General features: G+C 37.4%; 1 protein-coding gene across 2 annotated transcripts; it reads right to left on the bottom strand.

The window, feature by feature from the left end:
- Nucleotides 1-154: 154 nt before the first annotated feature.
- On the bottom strand, nucleotides 155-21,278 carry LOC108619717 (17-beta-hydroxysteroid dehydrogenase type 2). 2 transcript variants are annotated; one of them, XM_018016457.2, is made up of 4 exons: nucleotides 21,119-21,278; nucleotides 20,625-20,738; nucleotides 728-1,500; nucleotides 155-655 (listed from the first exon to the last, which is right to left on the bottom strand). In XM_018016457.2, the coding sequence occupies exons 3-4, from the start codon at nucleotides 1,488-1,490 to the stop codon at nucleotides 444-446; spliced, it is 975 nt and encodes a 324-aa protein (XP_017871946.1). In that variant the 5' UTR covers nucleotides 1,491-1,500; nucleotides 20,625-20,738; nucleotides 21,119-21,278; the 3' UTR covers nucleotides 155-443. The 2 variants fall into 2 exon arrangements, with proteins under 2 accessions (XP_017871946.1, XP_017871945.1); XM_018016456.2 differs by having other exon boundaries at nucleotides 21,105-21,258.
- Between the last annotated feature and the right edge of the window lie 203 nt (nucleotides 21,279-21,481).

Here is a 21,481-nt window from a genome sequence, read left to right as displayed (position 1 = left end):
TTATATATAAATCATTAAACTATATAAATTCACAAAATGCAAACAAATTGTCAATTTATATATATCCATATATATATCTATGTATGTATGTGTATATATATTTATATATCTTTATATAAAAAAGGGCACAAAAAAAATATTAAATATATAAACATTAAAAAAATGTTAAAACAGTTGGGCGTATATAGATTATAGATAACTGAATACAATGTTAAACGAATTTAGTGTGTCTTTGTGTGTGTGTAGCTGTCTGTCTGTCTGTGTGTGGGTGTGTGTGTGTGTGTTTTATACGTATGTACAGAAAAAGTATTGTATAAGTATATAAGCTGCGATCCATGCCCAAATTGACACATATGTAGCTCCATCAACTCGCCCTCCCTCTCTCTCTGTTTTATTCCCTCTCTCTTTAACTCTGTCTGCTCCTCCTCCTCCTCCTCATCTGTCTAGACGGACTGCGTGGCGGCCTCACTGCTGGTTCGGTGTAGACGCAGCGAGGAGCGGCATGGCAACGTGAATTGATACTTGTTATGGGAGAGCAGCGCATAGCGCTGCTGCGGCACATAATCCCAGAGCGCTCGCTCGATCATCTGCAAGGCGCTGGAGCTGAGCACATCGGCAGTGTACTGAGTGGGTGCGCCCGGGCACTGCGACATGGCTGGCAGATGAAACGGAAAAAATGGAGTCATACGATTACCAGTTAGAGATTGAGGCAGCGGCTTCTACTTACTCTGCGCCACGGGCGCCTTGTAGAGCGACTCGGCGGTCATGCCGCAGGTGTCCAGGGCAACGATGCTGACGCCATATGGCTGCAGCTCCTTGCGCAGCTCCTCGGCACACTTTTCGACGGCGACGCGTGATGCATTGAACGCGACGAGCCCATCGCCGCCCATGCTGCCGCCGGCACTGCTGCCGCCCAGGTAGAGGAGACGGCCGCGTGTCGGCCGCAGCAAGCCGACGAAAGCCTTGGCCACGCGCAGCGTGCCCAGAATGTTGGTCTTCAGCATCTGCTCCCACTGCTGCACATCCTGGGACTCGACGCGTCCGCGGTACACACTGCCGCTGGTGTTGATGACCGCCGCAATGCCACGCTCGTTCGCATTCAGGTGGGCGCCCATCGCAATGGTCGCCTCGCGCAGCACATCCTCCCGAGTGACGTCCAGGCGCATGGGTATAATCGTGCCACTGATGGGCTCCTCGCTATACTCGCGTATCTTCATCCAGCCGCAGAGCAGTTTGGCGGGCAGCGAGTCGCGCGCCTCCTTCATGCCGGCAAAGACGCGGCAGCCCTTGTTCGCCAGATACGTGCACAGCTGCAGGCCCAGCGCCGTGTCGGCGCTCGTCACCAGCACCACGCGGCTGGCGGGCAGCTCACCGTTACCCACCTGGCTCTCCTCGCGCACCTTGCATATCAAATAGATCAACAGCGCGCCGGCTATCGAGAAGAGCGCCAGCAGCTGGAAGGCCAATACCAACATGGTCATTGGCTCCATTATGACATTGCTGCAAGTGAAAATAGAGAAGAATGCATTAGAATAAGTGCTGTCTCGCTCGCACTCTCTCTCTTTAGAGTAAACTAGCTTCAATTTATACAGCATTTATTTATACAATATATAGATAACAGTTAATATACATACATATATCATCATCATCAACTTATCATCTATATACTATATATATCTTTATCTTCATTATAGAAATTCCCAATCCTAACTTATTCTTGCCTGATTTATTTATTGATTAATATCGGCTGCAGCTGCATTCCAGGCCAGTGCATTGCTCTGGATTTTGCAAAAGACTAGCACATATAACATATGTATATCATATCATATCATGTTATATGACATGATATCTTAACCCATAGATATATAATATCTAAAAATAAACTCGAACTGCAGCCAAGCAAGCGATGGTGCTTCGTTTGTAACTGGCTAACTTCACTATATAACTTCAGATACAGATATATATAACTTCAGATACTTATCTATGTATGTATGTATATGCATACATATATCTGTATGTATATAGCTGGCGCATTTTCACTTTAATTAGACGCTGAGCTATGTGCAACGACAACAAAACAACAACAACAACAACAGCAAACGCATCAAGTTACATCTAAAACAAACGACGTTTTTTTTTTCTTTTTCATTTTTTTTTTTTAATTTATATTTTATATTTATACCCTGTATGCATGGGCAAATGGGTTAGGCTGTCAGATGCAAACAGCAAAAAAATAAATAAATAAATAAATATACATATATGTACATATATACATATACATACTTATTGAGCAAAAAAATTGGGCAGAAATACTACTATTACTACAATTACTATTGCTACTACTATTACTACAATTACCATTGCTACTACTATTACTATTACTACTACTATTACTATTACTACTACTATTACTATTACTACTACTATTACTATTACTACTACTATTACTATTACTACTACTATTACTATTACTACTACTATTACTATTACTACTACTATTACTATTACTACTACTATTACTATTACTACTACTATTACTATTACTACTACTATTACTATTACTACTACTATTACTATTACTACTACTATTACTATTACTACTACTATTACTATTACTACTACCATTACTATTACTACTACTATTACTATTACTACAATTACTATTGATACTACTATTACTATTACTACTACTATTACTATTGCTACTACTATTACTATTACCACTACTATTACTATTGCTACTACTATTACTATTACTACTACTATTACTATTGCTACTACTATTACTATTACTATTACTCTTACGACTACTATTACTATTACTATTACTACTACTCTTACTAATCTACTATTGCTATTGCTACTACTATTTTTATGAGCACAGCTGGATATCTATTGGATAACATAAACCCTATTGTCTTTAAATTGTATTATATATATTATTATTATTATATTATTATTATATATGTATATACATATGTATATGTATATAGTAAAAGTTCTTTTGTTTCCTTATAAACAAGCTCAGATAATAAATCTATAATAATACAATATATTCCCGAATGTTCTTTGATCGTTAGCCAGTCTTTACAGAGTGATTGCCTAGTCTGGCTCAATTTTCCATATATCTTTATATATATCCTAATCTGTTTTTATCGCCGTTTTATGCAGCTGTTGGCTTTTGCTTCACTTTTGATTCGCTTAATTATTGCGCGTTTTTCTTCCAATTTTTTTTACAATTTACGACGCTCCCTCGTCGACATGGTCATAGACATGGCTGCCTCGCCTCCCGCTCCTCACCTGGCCGTCCGCCACCTACAACTGCAGCTACGTTTACCTTCACACTCTCTCTCCCCCCTCCTATGCCCTAGCTCCGGCAACAAACGTCTTCACTTGAAAACTAAAAGTTATAGACCATATAGGGGCTAGGCAAGTGTGTGTGTGTGTGTTTGAGGCTATAGACGCCATATGGACGCCAGCGCCCACAGTTGGTCTGCGCACGTAGTTAGCGATGCGTGTCCAGCCCCAAAGCCCAAAATGTTTCGTGCATTTGGCAATAATAAATGTTGTCTACGTGCTGCTCTCCCTCTCTTTCTCTCACTCACTCTCTCTCTCTCTCTCTCTCTCTCTTTCCCTCTCTGTTTGTCTGTCTTTCTTTGCATTTCACTGCACGCGTCACAAAAAACGCTGTCCGCTGCATAGCTCATTTATCCAGCTCAAAGTAAAAGTTGAAGTCGCCCTTTCGAAACCTTCGCTCCAGGGCTACCAAGAAAAGCCCTAAACAATCCTAAGCTAAACAGATCTTCAGCTACAACTTACTCTGCCTATCTACCTCTCAATCTCTCTTTCTCTCTCTCTCTCTCTCGCTCACTCCCTCTAGCTCTGTCATTGCAGCATTTACACTTTCTTCTCCTCTTCTTGCGCTGCAGTTTAACTGAATCCCAAATGCAACGCATCGCAGCTTTTGACTTTGATTTCGTTGACATGCGGAAATGGCTGTTGCCATATTTGTTTTTGCCACACTGTGCGTGAAACTGGCCGCACAGTGGCATTAAGCACGCATCCGCCTACGTTTGCCGTTACGCAATTAAATAACAATTATATGCACACACACACACACACACTCATATGGGGACTGCCCAGACACGCCTCCCGCCCCACCACTCTCCCCGCCCCCATGTCCGCTTGCCACCCGCCCACTTGTAATGCAGCCAAAAATAAAAATCCAAAGAAGACAACAACAAGAAATCTCTTCCGCATTAAAAACGAAGACGAGCCTTAAGGCCTTTTGTCATATACATACGTGCATATATAAAAACATGTATTTATATATATGTATATGCATATATTATATACAATATATGTCTTTAAAAATCTGTCCAGTCCATATCATATCTTGAAACTAGAAATATTTATAAACATACATACATATTTATATGGAGGTTGCATAATTTCTAGACCTTAAGTCAACTTTGAAATGAATCTCCATAATTTCAGTGTTTATCGAACGAACTCCAAGTGTTTCTTGTTTTTTAATAATTAAATGAAACTATTCAGTTTTCTTGAAGTTCATATATCTAATCAACTTCAATCTGGATAATTTTTCGATTTAAGTGCTTCAATTAGGTAACATTTTCGATCTTCAAATTATATACCACTACAAATTCTAGGAACTTTTTGGTATTATAAAAATCCTTTGGTTGAAGCTTCAACTTATTTTTGTAGTATATATAATATAGTATCATAATATAATATAATATAGTAGTAATATATAAACATAGCTCTGAAAAAGAGAGTAAACCCATTGGAATAATAATTGATTTTTATATGTGAAAAGCTGAAAATCTTGAATATTTTTATCTCTTTATGTGTTTTATCATGTATAATAATATGTCTAGCATATATATGGCATGATTCAGAATTCGTAACATTTATTTTGCTCTCTAAAACCTTTAACTTTTGACCTGCTTAATAATATGCACATATACATATATATATTTAATATATATGTAGTATTTGGAAAGGTTTGTGAAATCTGAATTTAGTATGTGGTTTGCTTTGGCATATGTACCAATTACTAGCCTTACCAAGACTTCCTTCCGTCTTGTGGTTTCGCTATATCAAATGAAGCTAGCTGCGAGCTGGTCAAATGCTCAGCTCAACGCTGAATGCAACTGGCATCAGGTGCTGACCCAGTTCTGATTTGTGGCCAATTGCGAGCAACGGCAGCTTTTGGCCAAATGATCGTTAGCATAGCATTGCATAAGCCAGATTGCATCAGGCTGGCTGTTGGCTTGATTGCTGCTCATGTTGGCTGTCAGTTATGTCAACTGGAATTGGTTCTAGTCGATGCGAGCCGACAGCTCAGCATGCTGCTAATTAAGCTGCCGTTGCAGCTCAATTGCTAATGCACAGTGGTTAATTGTTAATTGTGAATGCACTGAAATTATTCAATTATGTGAGATTGTTTGTCCATTGAACTTGCCAGCTTAACTAGCCTAGCAGCGGTCAGTCAATCAGTCAGTCAGTCAATCTGCTTGTCTGGCTGCTATAATTGAACAAAATAGCTCTGCATTTCAGATACAAGTGCATATATATGTATATACATATATATATGTACATAGATATAATTGGCTCGCACAGATCTCACCATGAATGGGGCTCGTCAATTATGGCCAGCAATTCATATGCTGAGAGATATGTGAGTCCAGCTAAGAGATAACTCAAATTAGACGTGACATTCAGCGGCTGTAAAACCTTCGTTCGCATTGCATAACGATAACTGGGCAGCGAGTTTAGCTGCCAGTTAATTTAACTGGAAGCCAACAATAGCAGCTAAGCTCGTGTTAAGCTCATTCAGCTCAATTATGCCAATTGCTATCATTCTTGGCATCATCTGGTCATGTTGAGCTCACACTTGGCAAGCGCCTGTTAAGTAATTCACCTATTCAGCAATTCAGCAACTCAGCAACTCAGCTAGGCAGTAATTCAGCAATTAAACAAGTGTTTTCTTTCACATTCTACAAATGATGCGCATTAACTGACGTTATATGCTTGACCACATCATTTCAAAGGCTAATCAAAGCGAACAGACAAGTCGGGCAGGCACATCTTGTTCATTTGACAGGCTGTTAAAGCCTTACCAGCCAGTTTAACATGCAGTTTGGTTTTCAAAGTGCCTGTTAATTGTCTAACTCTTGGCATTCATTTATGTACATATGTATTTTTGATTGCTCAATTGTTGTAAATATTTAACAGCTAGCTATAGTCTTACCAGCCGATTTAACATGCAGTTATTTGCTTCTATTTATTGTTCAGCTAATTCTGAATGCCCGAAGAACTTAACACTCACTTATTCAGTGGCTCTTCATTGTCTGGCAAAGCCAAAGAAAATTAAGCCTTTTCAAATTGTATAATGCGAGTATTTCATACATGATCAAAGACATATATTCACATAATCGAAGTTGTTTGTACAATTGGTAAGCTCTCTTTTCTTCCTCATCTGCTTCTGCTTCTCCATTTAATTTTTATGTAAATCTGAACAAAAATCAGAGGCTTATTGTTATACGAACAGAAGGGATCATTGTCTGTTCGACTGCCTGCGGATAACGAGGTCTAGAGAAACAGATACAAGGAAAGAGAGAGAGAGATATATATGTTTGGAAAGAGAGATAGAGATAGAGATAGCGATAGAGATAGAGATAGAGATAGAGATAGAGATAGAGATAGAGATAGCGATAGAGATAGAGATAGAGATAGAGATAGAGATAGAGATACAGATACAGATACAGATACAGATACAGATACAGATACAGATACAGATACAGATACAGATACAGATACAGATACAGATACAGATACAGATACAGATACAGATACAGATACAGATACAGATACAGATACAGATACAGATACAGATACAGATACAGATACAGATACAGATACAGATACAGATACAGATACAGATACAGATACAGATACAGATACAGATACAGATACAGATACAGATACAGATACAGATACAGATACAGATACAGATACAGATACAGATACAGATACAGATACAGATACAGATACAGATACAGATACAGATACAGATACAGACACAGATACAGATACAGCTAATGAAGCTATGTCACTCCTCGAGCTTCTGTTTCTATTTATAAGTCATGCCTAGAATAATGAGTTATGGCTAGAGCCTCAATTATCATAGAAGTCAAAAATGTAGTGAGTGTGAGTCAAGTGCGCATTGAGACTTGACTCTGTGCTTGGGTAGTTCAAGTGTAGCTTTTAATCGCTTTGTAGCCGAGCTAATTTCATCTGACGATGCCTCATAAACAAAATGAGATACAAATGTGACTGAGTTGAGTCAAGGGGGCTTTGGTTAATGTACCATATGTGGTGTACATATAGATATAGAGCTGTCAATATGATGTAGCATAAATAGAACAAAGGAATAGAGCAGTCAGCTTTTTCGGGTAAAAGATACTTTTCAGAAAATATTTTGTATTATCTGTTCGGCCTAGGTGTTTATCAATTGTCTATTTGAGTATCTAAAGTTGCTTACAGATAGTTGAGTAATAGATACAAATGTATCTGTAGATACATTGTTGTATATCTATAGGTGCTGTGAGCTAAATAAATTTAGGTTAAAAGCAATTCTCAATCAGTTACTCTTGCCCTCATTCCCTATATGTCTCTCTCTCTCTCTCTTTCTCTCTCTCTCTCTCTCTCTCTCTCTCTTTGCCTTTCTTCTCCTGTCTTACACTCTGATTGATTTACATTCAATCATTTATCAACAGCTTTCTAAGAAGTTTCGAGTCGGTAATTGAATTTATCTTATAAACAAATAATCTATCTTTATCTCACTCTCTCGCTTTGAATCCCTATCCCAGACTTGCTCTCGCTTTTGGCATACCCGTAATTTTGATATCTTGAATCGGATTTTGTTGTTGCTTTTGCGTCTTGTCCTAATCGTGCATTAGTCAGAAAGTCTGCCAAAGTCGTGTTTAATTTTATTTTGTTTTGTTTTGTTTTGTTTTGTTTTGCTGTTTATTTTTCTTATTTTTATGGCTTCATGGCAGCCATGTTGTGCAGGGTGTGTTACACACACACACACACACGCACACACAGAGACAGAGGCATCGAGACAGGTGTGTGTGCATACCTATAAAATATGTTAATTGCGACATTTGCTGATTTGTTGCGGCTATTTCAGCAGCAGCACCAGCAGCACAATTGTTGCTATTGTTGTTGCTGCTGTTGTTGTTTTAACATTCAAGCTAAATATGTCAGCCTTGTCTCGCATCCATAAGCATCCATCCATCCATCCACAATCCATATCCATATTCATACTCATATTCATATTCATATGTCCAGCTGCATTTCGCTCTCTCATGCTAATGTCTCTTGTCTTATTAATCATAATATTGCGCATACGCAGCGTATCGCGGCTTTCACAGAGGCGTTTTATTTTTAGACCAGGCGAATCGATTATGATGATGATGATGATGATGATGCTGAAGCGATGCTGGTGATAAATTAAAGTCTCATTAGACGCAACTAAGTCGGAGCTAACAAAACGAAACGCAGAAAAACTTCATTGCTGCCTCAACGAGGCATAGCTCACACAATATACCCTGTAATTTGAGTGAGTTTATAAGCAATTGCACAATCAGCTCTAGATATATAATCTCAAGGGAAGCAGTTATAGACTTAACCCAGTCACAATCTGATTCATTTCAGAGCTTAAGACATCTCAACGTCGTTAGCTTTTTGCCTCTGCTTCTTATATAAGCGCCTATCTATCTACAGCAAGTTAATCTAATAATTTCAACGAACTCAAATTGAAAACGTATTTCCACATTTTGTTTTTTGCCACTTTAATAACTTTTTTTTTAGCCATGCTTTGAAATTCCATTGAATAATGGGCCAAATAGCGAAAATTGTTCGTTAAGTGCGCAAAAAAAAAATTATTAAAAATAAAAAACAACAAAGAAAACAAAAGCAACTTGTGGAAAGTGAAAAATCAACACTCGACGAAGCAGCGCGAATTGCAATTGCATTTTGTGGTTTCTGCTCTTTCCACGAAGTTGGCTAATTGCTTTAATTAAAGAATCGATGGAAATAAAAACAGAAAAAAAAAATACGAGCGAAATATGAAACTCAAGTAGCCCAATTAATTTGTACCTCGAGTTTTGAACAGCGAAACCAGAAAACAGAAACAAAGTCATGAAGCTAAGTGTTTGGGAGTGTGCGTGTGCGTGTGAGTGTGAGGGGTGGCATAGCTAACAGATACCCTGTAGGGAGGAAGAGAGAGGGAGAACGAAGGAGAGAGAAAGAGAACAGAAAGGAGAATAAAAAAGTAGAAAGAGAAGGGAGAAATCGAGAACAAAATAGATAGAAAGAGATATAGAATGAAAAGAGAAAGAAAGAGAAAGGGAGAATGAAATAAAAGGTGGAGAAACATACAATGTTAGAGAGTGACAGACAGAGAGATAGATAGAGATAAATAGAGAGAGAAAAAATGAGAGAGAGAGAGAGAGAGAGGGACAGAGACTCAGAGGAAGAATAAGAGCTAGAGAAACAGAGAGAGATATATATAGAAAACAAGAGAATGAAAGCTAAAGAGACAGAGAGAAAATGAGAATGAGGAGAATAGATAGAGCGAGAGGTAAAGAAATTTAAAGAAACAAAGAAGAAGATAAGGAAACAGGGTGAAAGAAAGCATAAGAAACGAAAAATAAAGATATACAGAAAGAGAGATAGACAGGCAGGAATAGAAAGGGAATGACAGAAAATGGGATATTAAGGGAAAAGTACAGGCAAATATTATAAATTCGTATGAAATTGAATTGGAAATATTTTCGTAATCAATTATATGACTTTACGTTGCATTTAATCAATGATAGATCATCAATCTATTTGACGCTAAGGCGAGCGGAATTATTACAGCTAGTCACTCGAGAACGCTTACGCAGATTGATGAAACACCCAGCGAGTCAATCAAACAGTACGCTAAACGCTACAGTTACATTCATGTAAACCCTCATCTGGGCATACCCATTAGTTCAGATCGTGCCACAGGGTATGCCAAACAGGTGCCAATGAGCCGCATTCAAGTGAAGCTCTCGACCAGTTGGCAGCAAAAAGGCATATATGTAAATATATATGCATATATACGTATATGTTCAGCTATATGTGCATGTATATATGTATGTGTGTGCTTGGAGGTGTGTATAAGTAGTACAAGTATCTTTCGCAGTCGCATAACTCAGCGTATTTGATTTTGTTGCTGTTTATTTTGTGTTTTGTTTTTGGGCTTCGGGCTCGTTTGGTGATTTCTTTCTGTTTAACACATTTTGGACACGCACCGCCAGCAGTCGACTGTGCGAGAGTGCTAATTTGGCGCAGCCTTCCCTTCCCACCCGTCACCGCCCGCCCTCTCTGACTTGCCCAACGCCTTCTGGAACACCTTCAAATCAATTGTGCTGACCCAAATATTGAATATCGCATCCAAAAGATGTTTCTAGATACAGAAAACTGAAAACAAAGTGAAAATATGCAAAACATTTTTGAAATTTTGGCTAATAGCAATCAGTTACACACACACTCTCCCTCTCTCTCTCTCTCTCTCTCTCTCTCTCTCTGGCTCATTGCGTAGGTGGCTTAATGTTATTCATTTCAATATAGTTGCCAGTTTTGCCATTTGCTTCTCTTTCTCTTTCTATGTATGCTTCTATTTTGGTTTCTGTCTAAGGCTTAAGTTGTCACGTCGTCTCAGGGTTTTCGATTCCTACGATTCCCCCAAAAAATCGTGACGAAATGCAAAAGTTTCATTCGCACAAAATAGTCAATAAATTGAATTACTGAAATAAATCATGTAAAATAGTAATGTTAATAATAATACTAATACTAATACTAATGCCAATACTAGTGCTATGGCTAGTGCTATTACTAATGCTAATGATTATGGTGATGGGAATGAGCATAATAATGCCAATGCGACTACAAGCACTAATGCTAATCCTAAATCTAATACTAATGCTGACATATGTACCAAAATGAATACCAATACCAATACTATTATCAATACTAATACTAATATCAATACTAATACTAATACTAATATCAATAATAGTAATAGCAATATCAATACTAATACTAATGGTGTTTTCCTTTTATTTACAACATTTTCCATTTTTTATCTAAAGCTTGGTTTAAGAAATATGTCAAATGAACTGCCATTGCAATGCACATTCCATGCTGTTAATATAACAATAATGATGATAATGATGATATTGACAGTGCTAATGCGAATGATGATGCTGCTGCTGCAGTTGCTGTTTATATGTTACCCCAAGCAAACTAACCAACAACATCATCATTGTCATAAACATCATGATCATGATGATGATGGACATGATCATGATCATGGGCAATAAACACTCAGCAATTTTCACCAGGTTCGCTGAACTCTTTGATTCGTTTACACACACAACAACAACAACAAAGCTTGCGTCTGCGTTGTCTTCGCAGTCATAAGAAAAAACTGAAATGTTGACTGTAATAGTCCCACCCACAATTCATAACTCTAGACCATATGTATGTATATAGTATCGTGTATATGTCTAAGAAAATGTTCAGCTTTAACCTTGTAGTGCATCAGCATTTTCAAGTTCACGTAAAGCCCATTAAGAACGTCGAGCGAACTAGGCAATGCTCTCTAATATAGGCTGCAAATGTAAAGAGTTTTCTCTCAGTCTCTCTCAGACTGTAAGGTTAAATCAGTGCTTGTCAAACTGTGCTCACAATTGTCAGAGATCTAAAGAAGTTCTTCCATATATTGAGTTCTTTCGAACATCATCTAATTCGTAAGTAAATAACATAATTTATATATCAATAAACTATATAGTTCATAGGCCCCTATATATCCCCAGACACTCCATAGATTATGATTAAGACTTAGCCTACATTTACTCGTTAACATTCTGTAACATTGCTGTAGAGTATATGCTAATGCGCTTTTATTCTTCTCAGCGGGTCTGAAGATTAGATCATTCGTGAGGCGCGCCAAGCGCGGGCGTTGACGATGACAGCACAACGGGGCGTATGACAAATGTGAAAAGATCCAAGACTCGAGATGACAGCTGTCAGTTGACTTATGCCAGGCACTGTCTAGAAAGTCTGAGGCACCGCGAGCTGTGAGTCGCGCTGTCTGACATTGGCTTAATCAAATCGTCACATAGATCTATGTAGAGCAATTGCTAGGAATGTCAAGCTCAAGCTTAACGGTTAGATAATCTTAACTATTCGAGGAGAAATTGAAAAGAACATTTTCAATAAGATGAGCCCAGAGAAGCGTGTATGGGAAGGCTGACTTTTATTGGCTGGAAATGAAGATTTGGAGAAGGAATTTAGATGAAGATAGATAGTATCTTTGAGATACTTACACTTTGGGACTTCTGTAACTTCTTAACTGTTAATCTTCATTTCTAGTTAATAGTCTAGTCTATTAGGTCTCCCTGGTTTCTATATAGAATCAGCATAGCTTCAATTTCAATATCAGCTTCGATTCCATATAGCTAATTATTAATAGGTATATGTAATATGGATCCTACTGTCATATAATCATTTTTAAAGATATACTTATATATATGATGATCAATTTTAATACATGCTTTGATAGACGGATACTATATTTCGTACACTCAAAACAAAAAAAAATACATCGAATTACGATTATCTATCTCTTCTAACTATCACTATCTCTGTCTATCTATCCTATCTCTTCTAGTATATCCAGAGCAATACGACTCTATATCTATCTAACAACTGCATCTATGCATTCGCTGCATTGCCTCATTTTAGCTGCTATTTTTGCAGTTAATGCGCTTTAGTATTTATATTTGATAATTTAATCAACTTATGCTTAACAATTATGATAGACTGCACACAAACATATACGTATATATGTATATATATAGTTATAGCCATACAATAGTCGGCATAAATCGCATGTCGCGCATACGTCACAGCGCATCGCATCGCATCGCATTATAATAATCGCATATGGAATTTGATGAGGTAATATTCCGCGTCTGCTCTGCGCGTCTCGTGGGCCTCCATAGGTCTACAATTTTCACACGCTTTTCGAAGTTGTCTATTTCTCTCTCTCTCTCTCTCTCTCTCTCTCTCTCTCTCACTCTCTCTGTCTTTCTTTCCTTTTTTCGTAGTTTTTATAAGCCATTCAAGTGGATATTTGATTTAGGGCCGTGTTTTATTGGCCAACTTGGCTGCTGACTGATTTTTTATTTTCCTCTTTATTATTATTATATTATTATTATTTAGTTGTTGTCGTTGCTTTTGTTGTTGTATTTGCACATTACATTTTTGTCGCTTATCTAAACCGTTTTGTCAATTTGTTGTTTTCTTTGATATTGATGGGTCGCTTTATCGCCTATTACCAGATAGATTACCGCATTTCCTACGCCTGCCGGCGCTTTCTCATGTTAATGAAGCTCTTCTCATTATGCAAACTGTCGATCAACTTTCTGTGGACCACACACAAGCACACAATTACCCACTCACACATATGTGTGTGTGTTTATGCACGCTGCTTTTATAGCCTCATGTTCAGAATGTGTTTTCTGTCGCTAGGTGTCGCTTTTATCGCTTTTCTTACATTCAAATTGACAAATGTGTAATATGAATGAGTAGCTCAATGAAGCATTATATATTTTATAGATATTTATACAGGTATATCTGAGTGCATATGTTTTTTAAATAGAGTCGAGCCTCGGTAATTCGTACCCCGCTAAATCGAAAATGGCATTAAATCGAAAAAATGTTATCCCCTTGAAAGAAATGTATTCTCAATAATTATCGATAATTTGAATTTCTGATCCCCTTGCCATTTCGAATTATATATATTCATAATATTTCATCATATTTATATTTAGACTGGTTTCCTTATACCTCCCTTAGTCTTCCCATCTCTACAAACATATTCCTTTCTCTTTTCAATACCTCCCTCAACCTCTTCTGCTCTAGACATTGGCTTGCCATTCAGTTGATCGATATTTCCATGCAAATCAATTGATATTCAAATCAAACTTTATCTAATAGAGCTGTCAGTCTGTCAACAACATAGATAAATAGATCATTCCTAGCACCTTCCCTACCTTCGCCCCTCTCGCCATTCTTATGCTATATTCTCACACCCAATTCATTTTGCAACTTATTTCGATTGCTCAATTGTAAAATTCTGCATTTCATTTCGAAATTGGTTATAAAACACACACACTCTCACACGTTACGAAAAAAAAGTCTTCAAATTGAATTGTGTACCAATTATAATTGCTATTTCGATTGTTTTTCATTTTCATTTTCAGTTTTATTATTCTCGACTTTAGTTTTTTCTTCTTTCTGCAGTGGCAGTTGAAAAACTTAACGCTCGATTCAGCGCTCAAATTGCTTTGTGCCACTTTCAAGTTGCATTCGGCTTTTCTGCTGCTTCTTCTTCTTCGTCTGCTACTGCTACTGCTTCTTCTTGTTCACTTCTTCAACTTCTGCTAGCTATTGTTTTTTGTTTACTTTGAAACTGGCCATTTAAAATATGCGAATAGGTTGTATGAGCTTTGTTTCGCGATATACTCAACACATTTTTCGAAGAACCGTCAAATTTCGAACTCGAAATTAATGTGATACCTTCAGGAACTATAGCTATTCTAAAGCTAAAGTAAGAAACTTTATATATATTACAATTAAGAAACTCTTCAATAATTCGAAAATGACTTGAAAATTGCCTTACATTTTCCAAAATTACACATTTTTCGAACTTAAAATTTATGAAATATGAAACATTTTTGAACATTGAAATTGTTACGAAAATGTTTCATTTATTCCTCATATAATTGAATGCCGTCAGATTTTCGAAGTTAAGATCTTATCGTCGCTATCAATTGCCTATGTGTTAGACCAGTGCAGGGTAACTGCTAGTCGATAACATCCACTTGCCTGCCGCTTCTATTTATATTTTTGTAAGACGTCAATTGCTTTAAGTAATCAGTTCACAATGAGCTGCCAAATTGCATTGAGACAGGTGCGCGAGTCGAGTGCTTTGTAGGGCATTGCTGCGAGAAGTGGCTCGATAAGACCCGATATGTTGGCTGGATATATGCATATATACATACATATATATGCTTCAGAATAGAAGTTTTAAAAAATGTCACGAATGTCACGTTCGGTGAGCATAAGAATACGAATGGATTAGCATTACCATGCGATAAAATTCTATCGAAATGACCAAAGTTCTCAATAGAGAATAATACATTTCGAATATGTGGCAAAAGTTGGCATTGCTAGTGAGGGGTACTCCCTCTCTGTGCAGTGATAGCACCGGCTCTATTTATAGGCTATTCTGATTCCACATTTCAGATTTGCTCATTGAGACAACACTTCGCATCTATCGATGGTAGGTCAAATGCTCATATATGCCGAGAGATGCTCTTGCTCAAGGCTGCAATCGATTGCCTATGACACCCGCTGATATCGATCTTGGGCTCTTGCTTTACTCCGAGTATATCGGAGCTGTACAAGTTTAAGGAACTACCATTCAAATTGCCCAATATTATAGACGATCTCCATCTGCACCGTCCCCTCCACGCACTAACCGCTTTGCACAATGGCGCATGCGTGCTAAAAGCAAATTAAAATAGATATACATATATACAGTCATAGACAGTATATAGCTAAGCGAATAAAAAACACTTTCAAAAACCATTGCAAATTTGTTATAACAATCAACATTTTTATATTGTTTTATTTTTATTTTATTTATTTATTTTTTGTTTTTGTTTTTTTTTTTTTTTTTTTTTTTTGTAATTGCATTTTGTTTATTTTGTTTGTAGTTTTCCTCTTCTTCTTCTTCTTCACTTTTTTGGTAGCTGCCAAAGTCGAAGCCTGCCAGGAATTTTAATTGAGCTTTTTGTTTCTATTTTGATCGTTTTTTTCATACCCTTGCGCTTGGATAGATAGCTTGTAAGTGTGTCACGACTGTTAGAGGTCTTTTGCGACATCATTTGGGGACTGCATAAGTAAATAGAGTTATGTTAAAGATGTAGATGGAGAGTGAAAGAGCTGTAGAGCGAGAGAGATGGAAAGAAAAGGACTACAGATAATGGCAAGCGAAAGAGAGAGAGTAAGAGTGGGAGAAAAAACGATAGATATAGATAGAGCAAGAGGAAAAAAAGCTGAAAAGGGAAGAGAAGGGAGAGATATATGTATATGGATGCATAGAGCCAGCCATATAGACTGACCAATCTGTGTATGAATAGACAGACGGAAAGTTCTATAAGCAGACAACCTTAGATTTGTGTATATCCATATCTGTATTATACTATGTATATAACTGTATATTATTGTATTGCATTTGATCATAGTTAGTTTTTTCTTAGTATCTATCGAAGGGTATTCAACTTTCTGCAATGCTAACGTTTATTACTTATTGTTTATATTATTATTTTCATTGTTGTTGTTGCTTTCGGATTGTTGTTTTTCGATTTCCATTGCAATGCGCATAGACAAATCAATTTTGATTTGTTGTTGTTTATCATTTATGGATTGCGACTAAAATGTTTAAAAATAACTTGGCGAATTCGATGCCAATACCAAATCCAATTCCGATTCCGGGGGAACTGCAGCTGGGGGCAGTCACTCGAGCGTCCTATTTGGACTTGTTGTTGCTGTTGTTGTTGTTGTCGTAGTCGCTTTCCGCCAATTATGGATACAAAGTCGTCGCCGTCGTCGTCGTCGTCTATTTGAAATTTCACTTTTTTTTCAAATATTTTTTTTTTTTTAATTTTGTTTTGTATATTTGTTTTGTACTCGTTTGAACTCTTGAAAGAGAGACACAAAAGAGTTGGTCTTGGCCGCTTGGCATTTGGAGCGCAAGTGCAGCTGAGGGCTGGCAACGGAGCAAGTGCATGGGAATGGGAATGAAGTGGAATGGAATGGAATGGGTATGAGTATGGGATGATTTGCAATAAACTGGCTAATAGCCAGATTTGCAGCAGCAGCAGCAACAACAACAACAAATACAGCAGCAGCAGCAGCAGCAACATGAGCAGCGAGCAGCTTCAACATGTTAGCCAGCCAAGCAGACACAAGTTATAATTAATGCTTCGCTTTCACCTCTTTCAATTGTCGAATACTTAGGAGCACTTAGTGCTGACTTATCAACAACAACAAGAGGCAGAAGAGTAGCCGACTCTCAAGGATTTGGTATGTGTGTTGATCAACACTGGCTAATTGCTGTGTGGCGGATCTACAACGGCAGTAGGTCACCACTGAGAGTGTTTTAAGACTTTGTTTTTTATGCAGAGTTTTGACTTGACAGTTTGTTTTTATGGCGTCAACCAACACTGTTTTTTTATTTTACAGCTAACTGGTAGTTGTGCATCTCTCTGCTCATGCAAAGCTTTCCATAAATCACCATTAACCAACACTGATTTGCTAATTATGAATATAACTATCTAAGTCTCCATAGTTTTGAATCAGCAATTAAAATACGTTCTGAGGCTCACAAATAAAATCTGTTTACCAACACCGACCACTCAGCTAGCAGATCTTTCCTTTCGCCTAGTCCAATTTGACCAGCACTGGGCTGCCAATGGCTTAATACTTTTTCTCAGCAAAAATTTCGTTGACCAACACTGCCTCATTCCGTTTTAAGTTAAGGTATTTGACGAAGTATTTGAAAAACCAAAACTAACTTTACCAAGAACTTAATTTAATATGTAGTAACGTATTATTATTTTTTTCTGTTAAGCAACACTAGTTAGTAAGTTGCAGTGTTTTACAGCACTAATAGCTAATAGCTATTGTGTTGTCAGCTATAAATTACTTTATAAATATTAATATATAGATATGTTTATTTAGTTTCATTTCGTTTCGTTTCTCTCTTGCTTTCTATTGTTAACCAACACTAGCTATCTAGTTAATAAGTACTTAATAACACTAGCAATCTGGCTTTACTCTTATTGAATGAACAACTCTAATTGGGCTGGCCTTGCCTCGCATTTTGGGCCCACCTCCGGGTGGTCTCCACTAAGTGGCCTGAACCCGCTCGCCCCGCTCAACCCTCGCCCCACACCTTTACAGCTACCCAATTACAATTTCTGTTATTATTATTGTAGTTGTTGCTGTTGCTATTTGTATGGCCAAAAACCTGTCGATTCGCCAGAATGAAGCCAGAGACACGCGTGTAGATTTGCTATGTGGTTAACTGCACACAACTACACGAAAACAGATTGAGATATAGCAGTGAGACAAGCCCATAGACAAAGACATAGACAAGTATATATGCACATATATATGTATATATGCATATGGATATTTTTGGTATTTTATGTGCCAGTGTGTGCGTGTGTGTGTGTGTATGTGCCTGTCTTTCAGTTTGCCATAGTCAAGATTGTCTATTTGTTAAGCTATCTCGCATGTTTGAGCAATGACCTCAACTGTTTGTTTATTGTTTTTTTCTTCTTCTCTGCTATTTTTTTTTTTTGTCGTCGTCTCGTTCGTGCGTGGAATTTCTTTAGAGATCTTAAGTCGCGGCTTGTCTTGTAAGTGTCAAAAAAAAAAGACAGAAAAAAATATGTGCGCAGCAACAACAACAACAACAACAACAACAACGGCAACAACTCAATGCTCGCTTCGCTTAAGATCAAAGTTCAGCTTGCAATGCTGCACATCAACGTGTTTCAATTTCAATTTCAATTCAATTTCGCATTGCATTCAATTGGCATCGAGTGCTAGACTAAGTCCGTTCAATAGAGCAGCAACCATCAAATGTTGGTCAAGTGTTTCTCCTTCTCTCTCTCTCTTTCTCTCTTTCTATCTTTTGCGCTGACCTTTTAAAAACCCATTTAAACATATATCAGTTGATACCCTGTAAGCAGTTTAATAAGGCTATTCCATTATTGTAAGCGAATGATCGAAAATATCATAGATGTTTTGGGTTCAATTATTCTATTGGCTATAAGCTTAACTTCAAGTTGTCAATTAATTAGCTTTATTTATTTTTTCGAAGCGTAGATTGAATTTAGAATAACAATTGAATTAAAACTGCAATGAATTGAATACAAATTGAATTGAATTTTAGCTGAGTCAAATTTAATTGAATTGGGATTAATTTTGAATTTAAATCAAACAGAAATTGAACTACAAAATTACTTAAATAAAACTGAAACTGAATTGAATTTGAAATTAAATTAGTAAAATTTTATCTGAAAGCTCAAAACTTTAATTGAAACTTAGATATATATCTTAGACTTCAAACCAGAAACTAAAACTTGGTTAACGAAAGGGATTACTTGAGACCTATAATATGATAGCATGTCTATTCTGTCCTAGCAAATTATGACATTATCTAAAGCCTTGTAAGTATTATTTTGATTCAAATAAAGTATTCATATAGCAATACTGTTGTTTTCAACAGCTAAAGTCGAGTTGGACCAGTCCGTCTGTTCGTATACATAAAATTGACAAGAAACTTCAACTTTCTGTTTCTACTATAGAAAATGATCGAGTTTTTTTTTCAATTGAACGACAACAATAGCGTTTTTAGGCAATTCTTTTCAACTTTATGAGACGGCAAAAATCAGAAACGCGAAGTTTCACTCTCTTTAGATACGTTCCCACAAAAGTTGAGCTTGGTTAGGGTATCTTCTAGTCGTACACTGTCGATTGTAGCTTATTGTTTCTTGTTTTTTAATTTACGTATAGTATACGCTATAATAATAGTCTGAGTGTTGTTGGCCAAGCTTTTTAAAACAAGAATTGTCAAAAAGAATGTGTTTTGTTTTTGTTTTTCTTTTCTTGTCTTTATTTATGTTTTTCTCTTGCTTTTTTTCTTAACACAAATTCATTTGCATACGCATACAACAGGTATTTCGGTTGTTGTTGTTGTCGTTGTTGATAAAGTTAAGATTGATGATTTTAAGCGATTTGGCACGAGCGAGACGCATGGCTTTTTTTCTGAGGCCGCCTTTCTGGCATTCCACATTCAACTTCCCCATCGCCCCTTCCCCTTACGCCCTCTACCCCCCCCCCCCCCCCTGATGTTACCATAAAATAGCTGATGCGATTCTTTTGCATATGAATGCGTATAGAGTTTGGCTATCCGAGGAGAGAGGGAGAGGTGTGTGCTTACAACATTCGGACCCCCCGCGCGCCTCTTCGGGGTGAATCTTGCAGACATTATCTCATTTGATTATCTCATTTCGAGTGAACAACAGCAGAAACAAATTAAAAAAAAAATTAATAAATAAAGCTGATTCGGCACACATTACGAAATGCAGTTATGCGTTAATGAACTGTTGTTGATGCGATTAGTAATCGACTTATCGATAGGTTTTGCATGACTGCGCAAAGCGCCGTCTATCGAATGGAGTTTGAAAGTCAGCTACAATTTGACATTGAAACGAACTTTGAAGGCAGGAAGAAGAGCAGGAGGCGCAGGGCGCATATTGGTCAACATAGACTAGACTAAACTAAACTATATATATATAATACAACTATAAACTATATATATATAATATAATATATGTATATTAATGTCTTACCCTTGATTAGTTTCGCGTGCCGCAAGTGAAGATCAAATTGGATTCCTTGATATTTGTTTTTGGTCTCGCTCCGTTTAGCAGCAATTAATATATAGGTATGTATAAGAAACAACTCTATAATATAGGCAAAAGAAATAAACGAATTTCGAATTTTATGGCTGAGCAAGACAACAACACAAACAACACACATGCACAGAGACACACAGAAAAAAAATAAATATGTAAATCTTCAATAAATTTAAATTGATGGTCAGAAAAAAAAAAACAAAAGGAAATCAAAAGCAAATTTCTTGCTTTAGGTTCGAAAAAAAAAAGTCAACCAAAAACAAAATGAAGCAAAACAAAAATTAAAACGGTCTTTGGGTATATTTTTGTATTTGGAATGCGCCCGCCTTCGGTTTCGGCTTTGGCAGCGACTTGCATCGGTTTCTGTTTCAGTTTCGATTTCAGTTTCGGTTTGTGGCTGCGATGGCTCTTTACCAAATTTCACGCACAGTTTCGCACAGCGGGCACACAGACTCGTTTCTCGAATTGGAATTCGAATTCGAATTTCGTTTGCTCAGGCAAGCGGTTCAAGACGTCGACTTGGCGTGTTCAGCTCGTACCGAAGACTGTCTGTGTGCTTAAGCCGCTGCCCAAGCCACAGCTCAGTCGCTGCTTCGTGAGCGCAGCCGAGTCGCCAAGCTGCCGAGCAGCTGCTTCGTGTCTAGTGGCTGCTGCTCAGTTTTTGTGTTGTTGCTTTGGCTGTCCGTTCGCCATTTCGTTAAAGGCGACAAAATGTCAAATCAATGCGCTATGTGATCCTCGTAGCAATCACCTTTTCCCATACCCTGTAAAGAATGGGCAATGGGCTTCGT

Source organism: Drosophila arizonae, chromosome X (assembly GCF_054131065.1).
Source record: "Drosophila arizonae isolate 15081-1271.41 chromosome X, UAZ_ARI_1.0, whole genome shotgun sequence".
Lineage (NCBI taxonomy): Eukaryota > Metazoa > Arthropoda > Insecta > Diptera > Drosophilidae > Drosophila > Drosophila arizonae.
Note: the sequence above shows the minus strand (reverse complement) of the source record. Positions and strands in the feature narration are given on the sequence as shown.

Excerpts from the sequence above, each read along its gene's own strand:
- LOC108619717 (XM_018016457.2), bottom strand. The coding sequence starts at position 1,490 with ATGGAGCCAATGACCATGTTGGTATTGGCCTTCCAGCTGCTGGCGCTC. Across the intron at positions 656-727 it reads CAAGGCGCCCGTGGCGCAGA|CCATGTCGCAGTGCCCGGGC; the intron begins GTAAGTAGAAGC and ends TTCATCTGCCAG.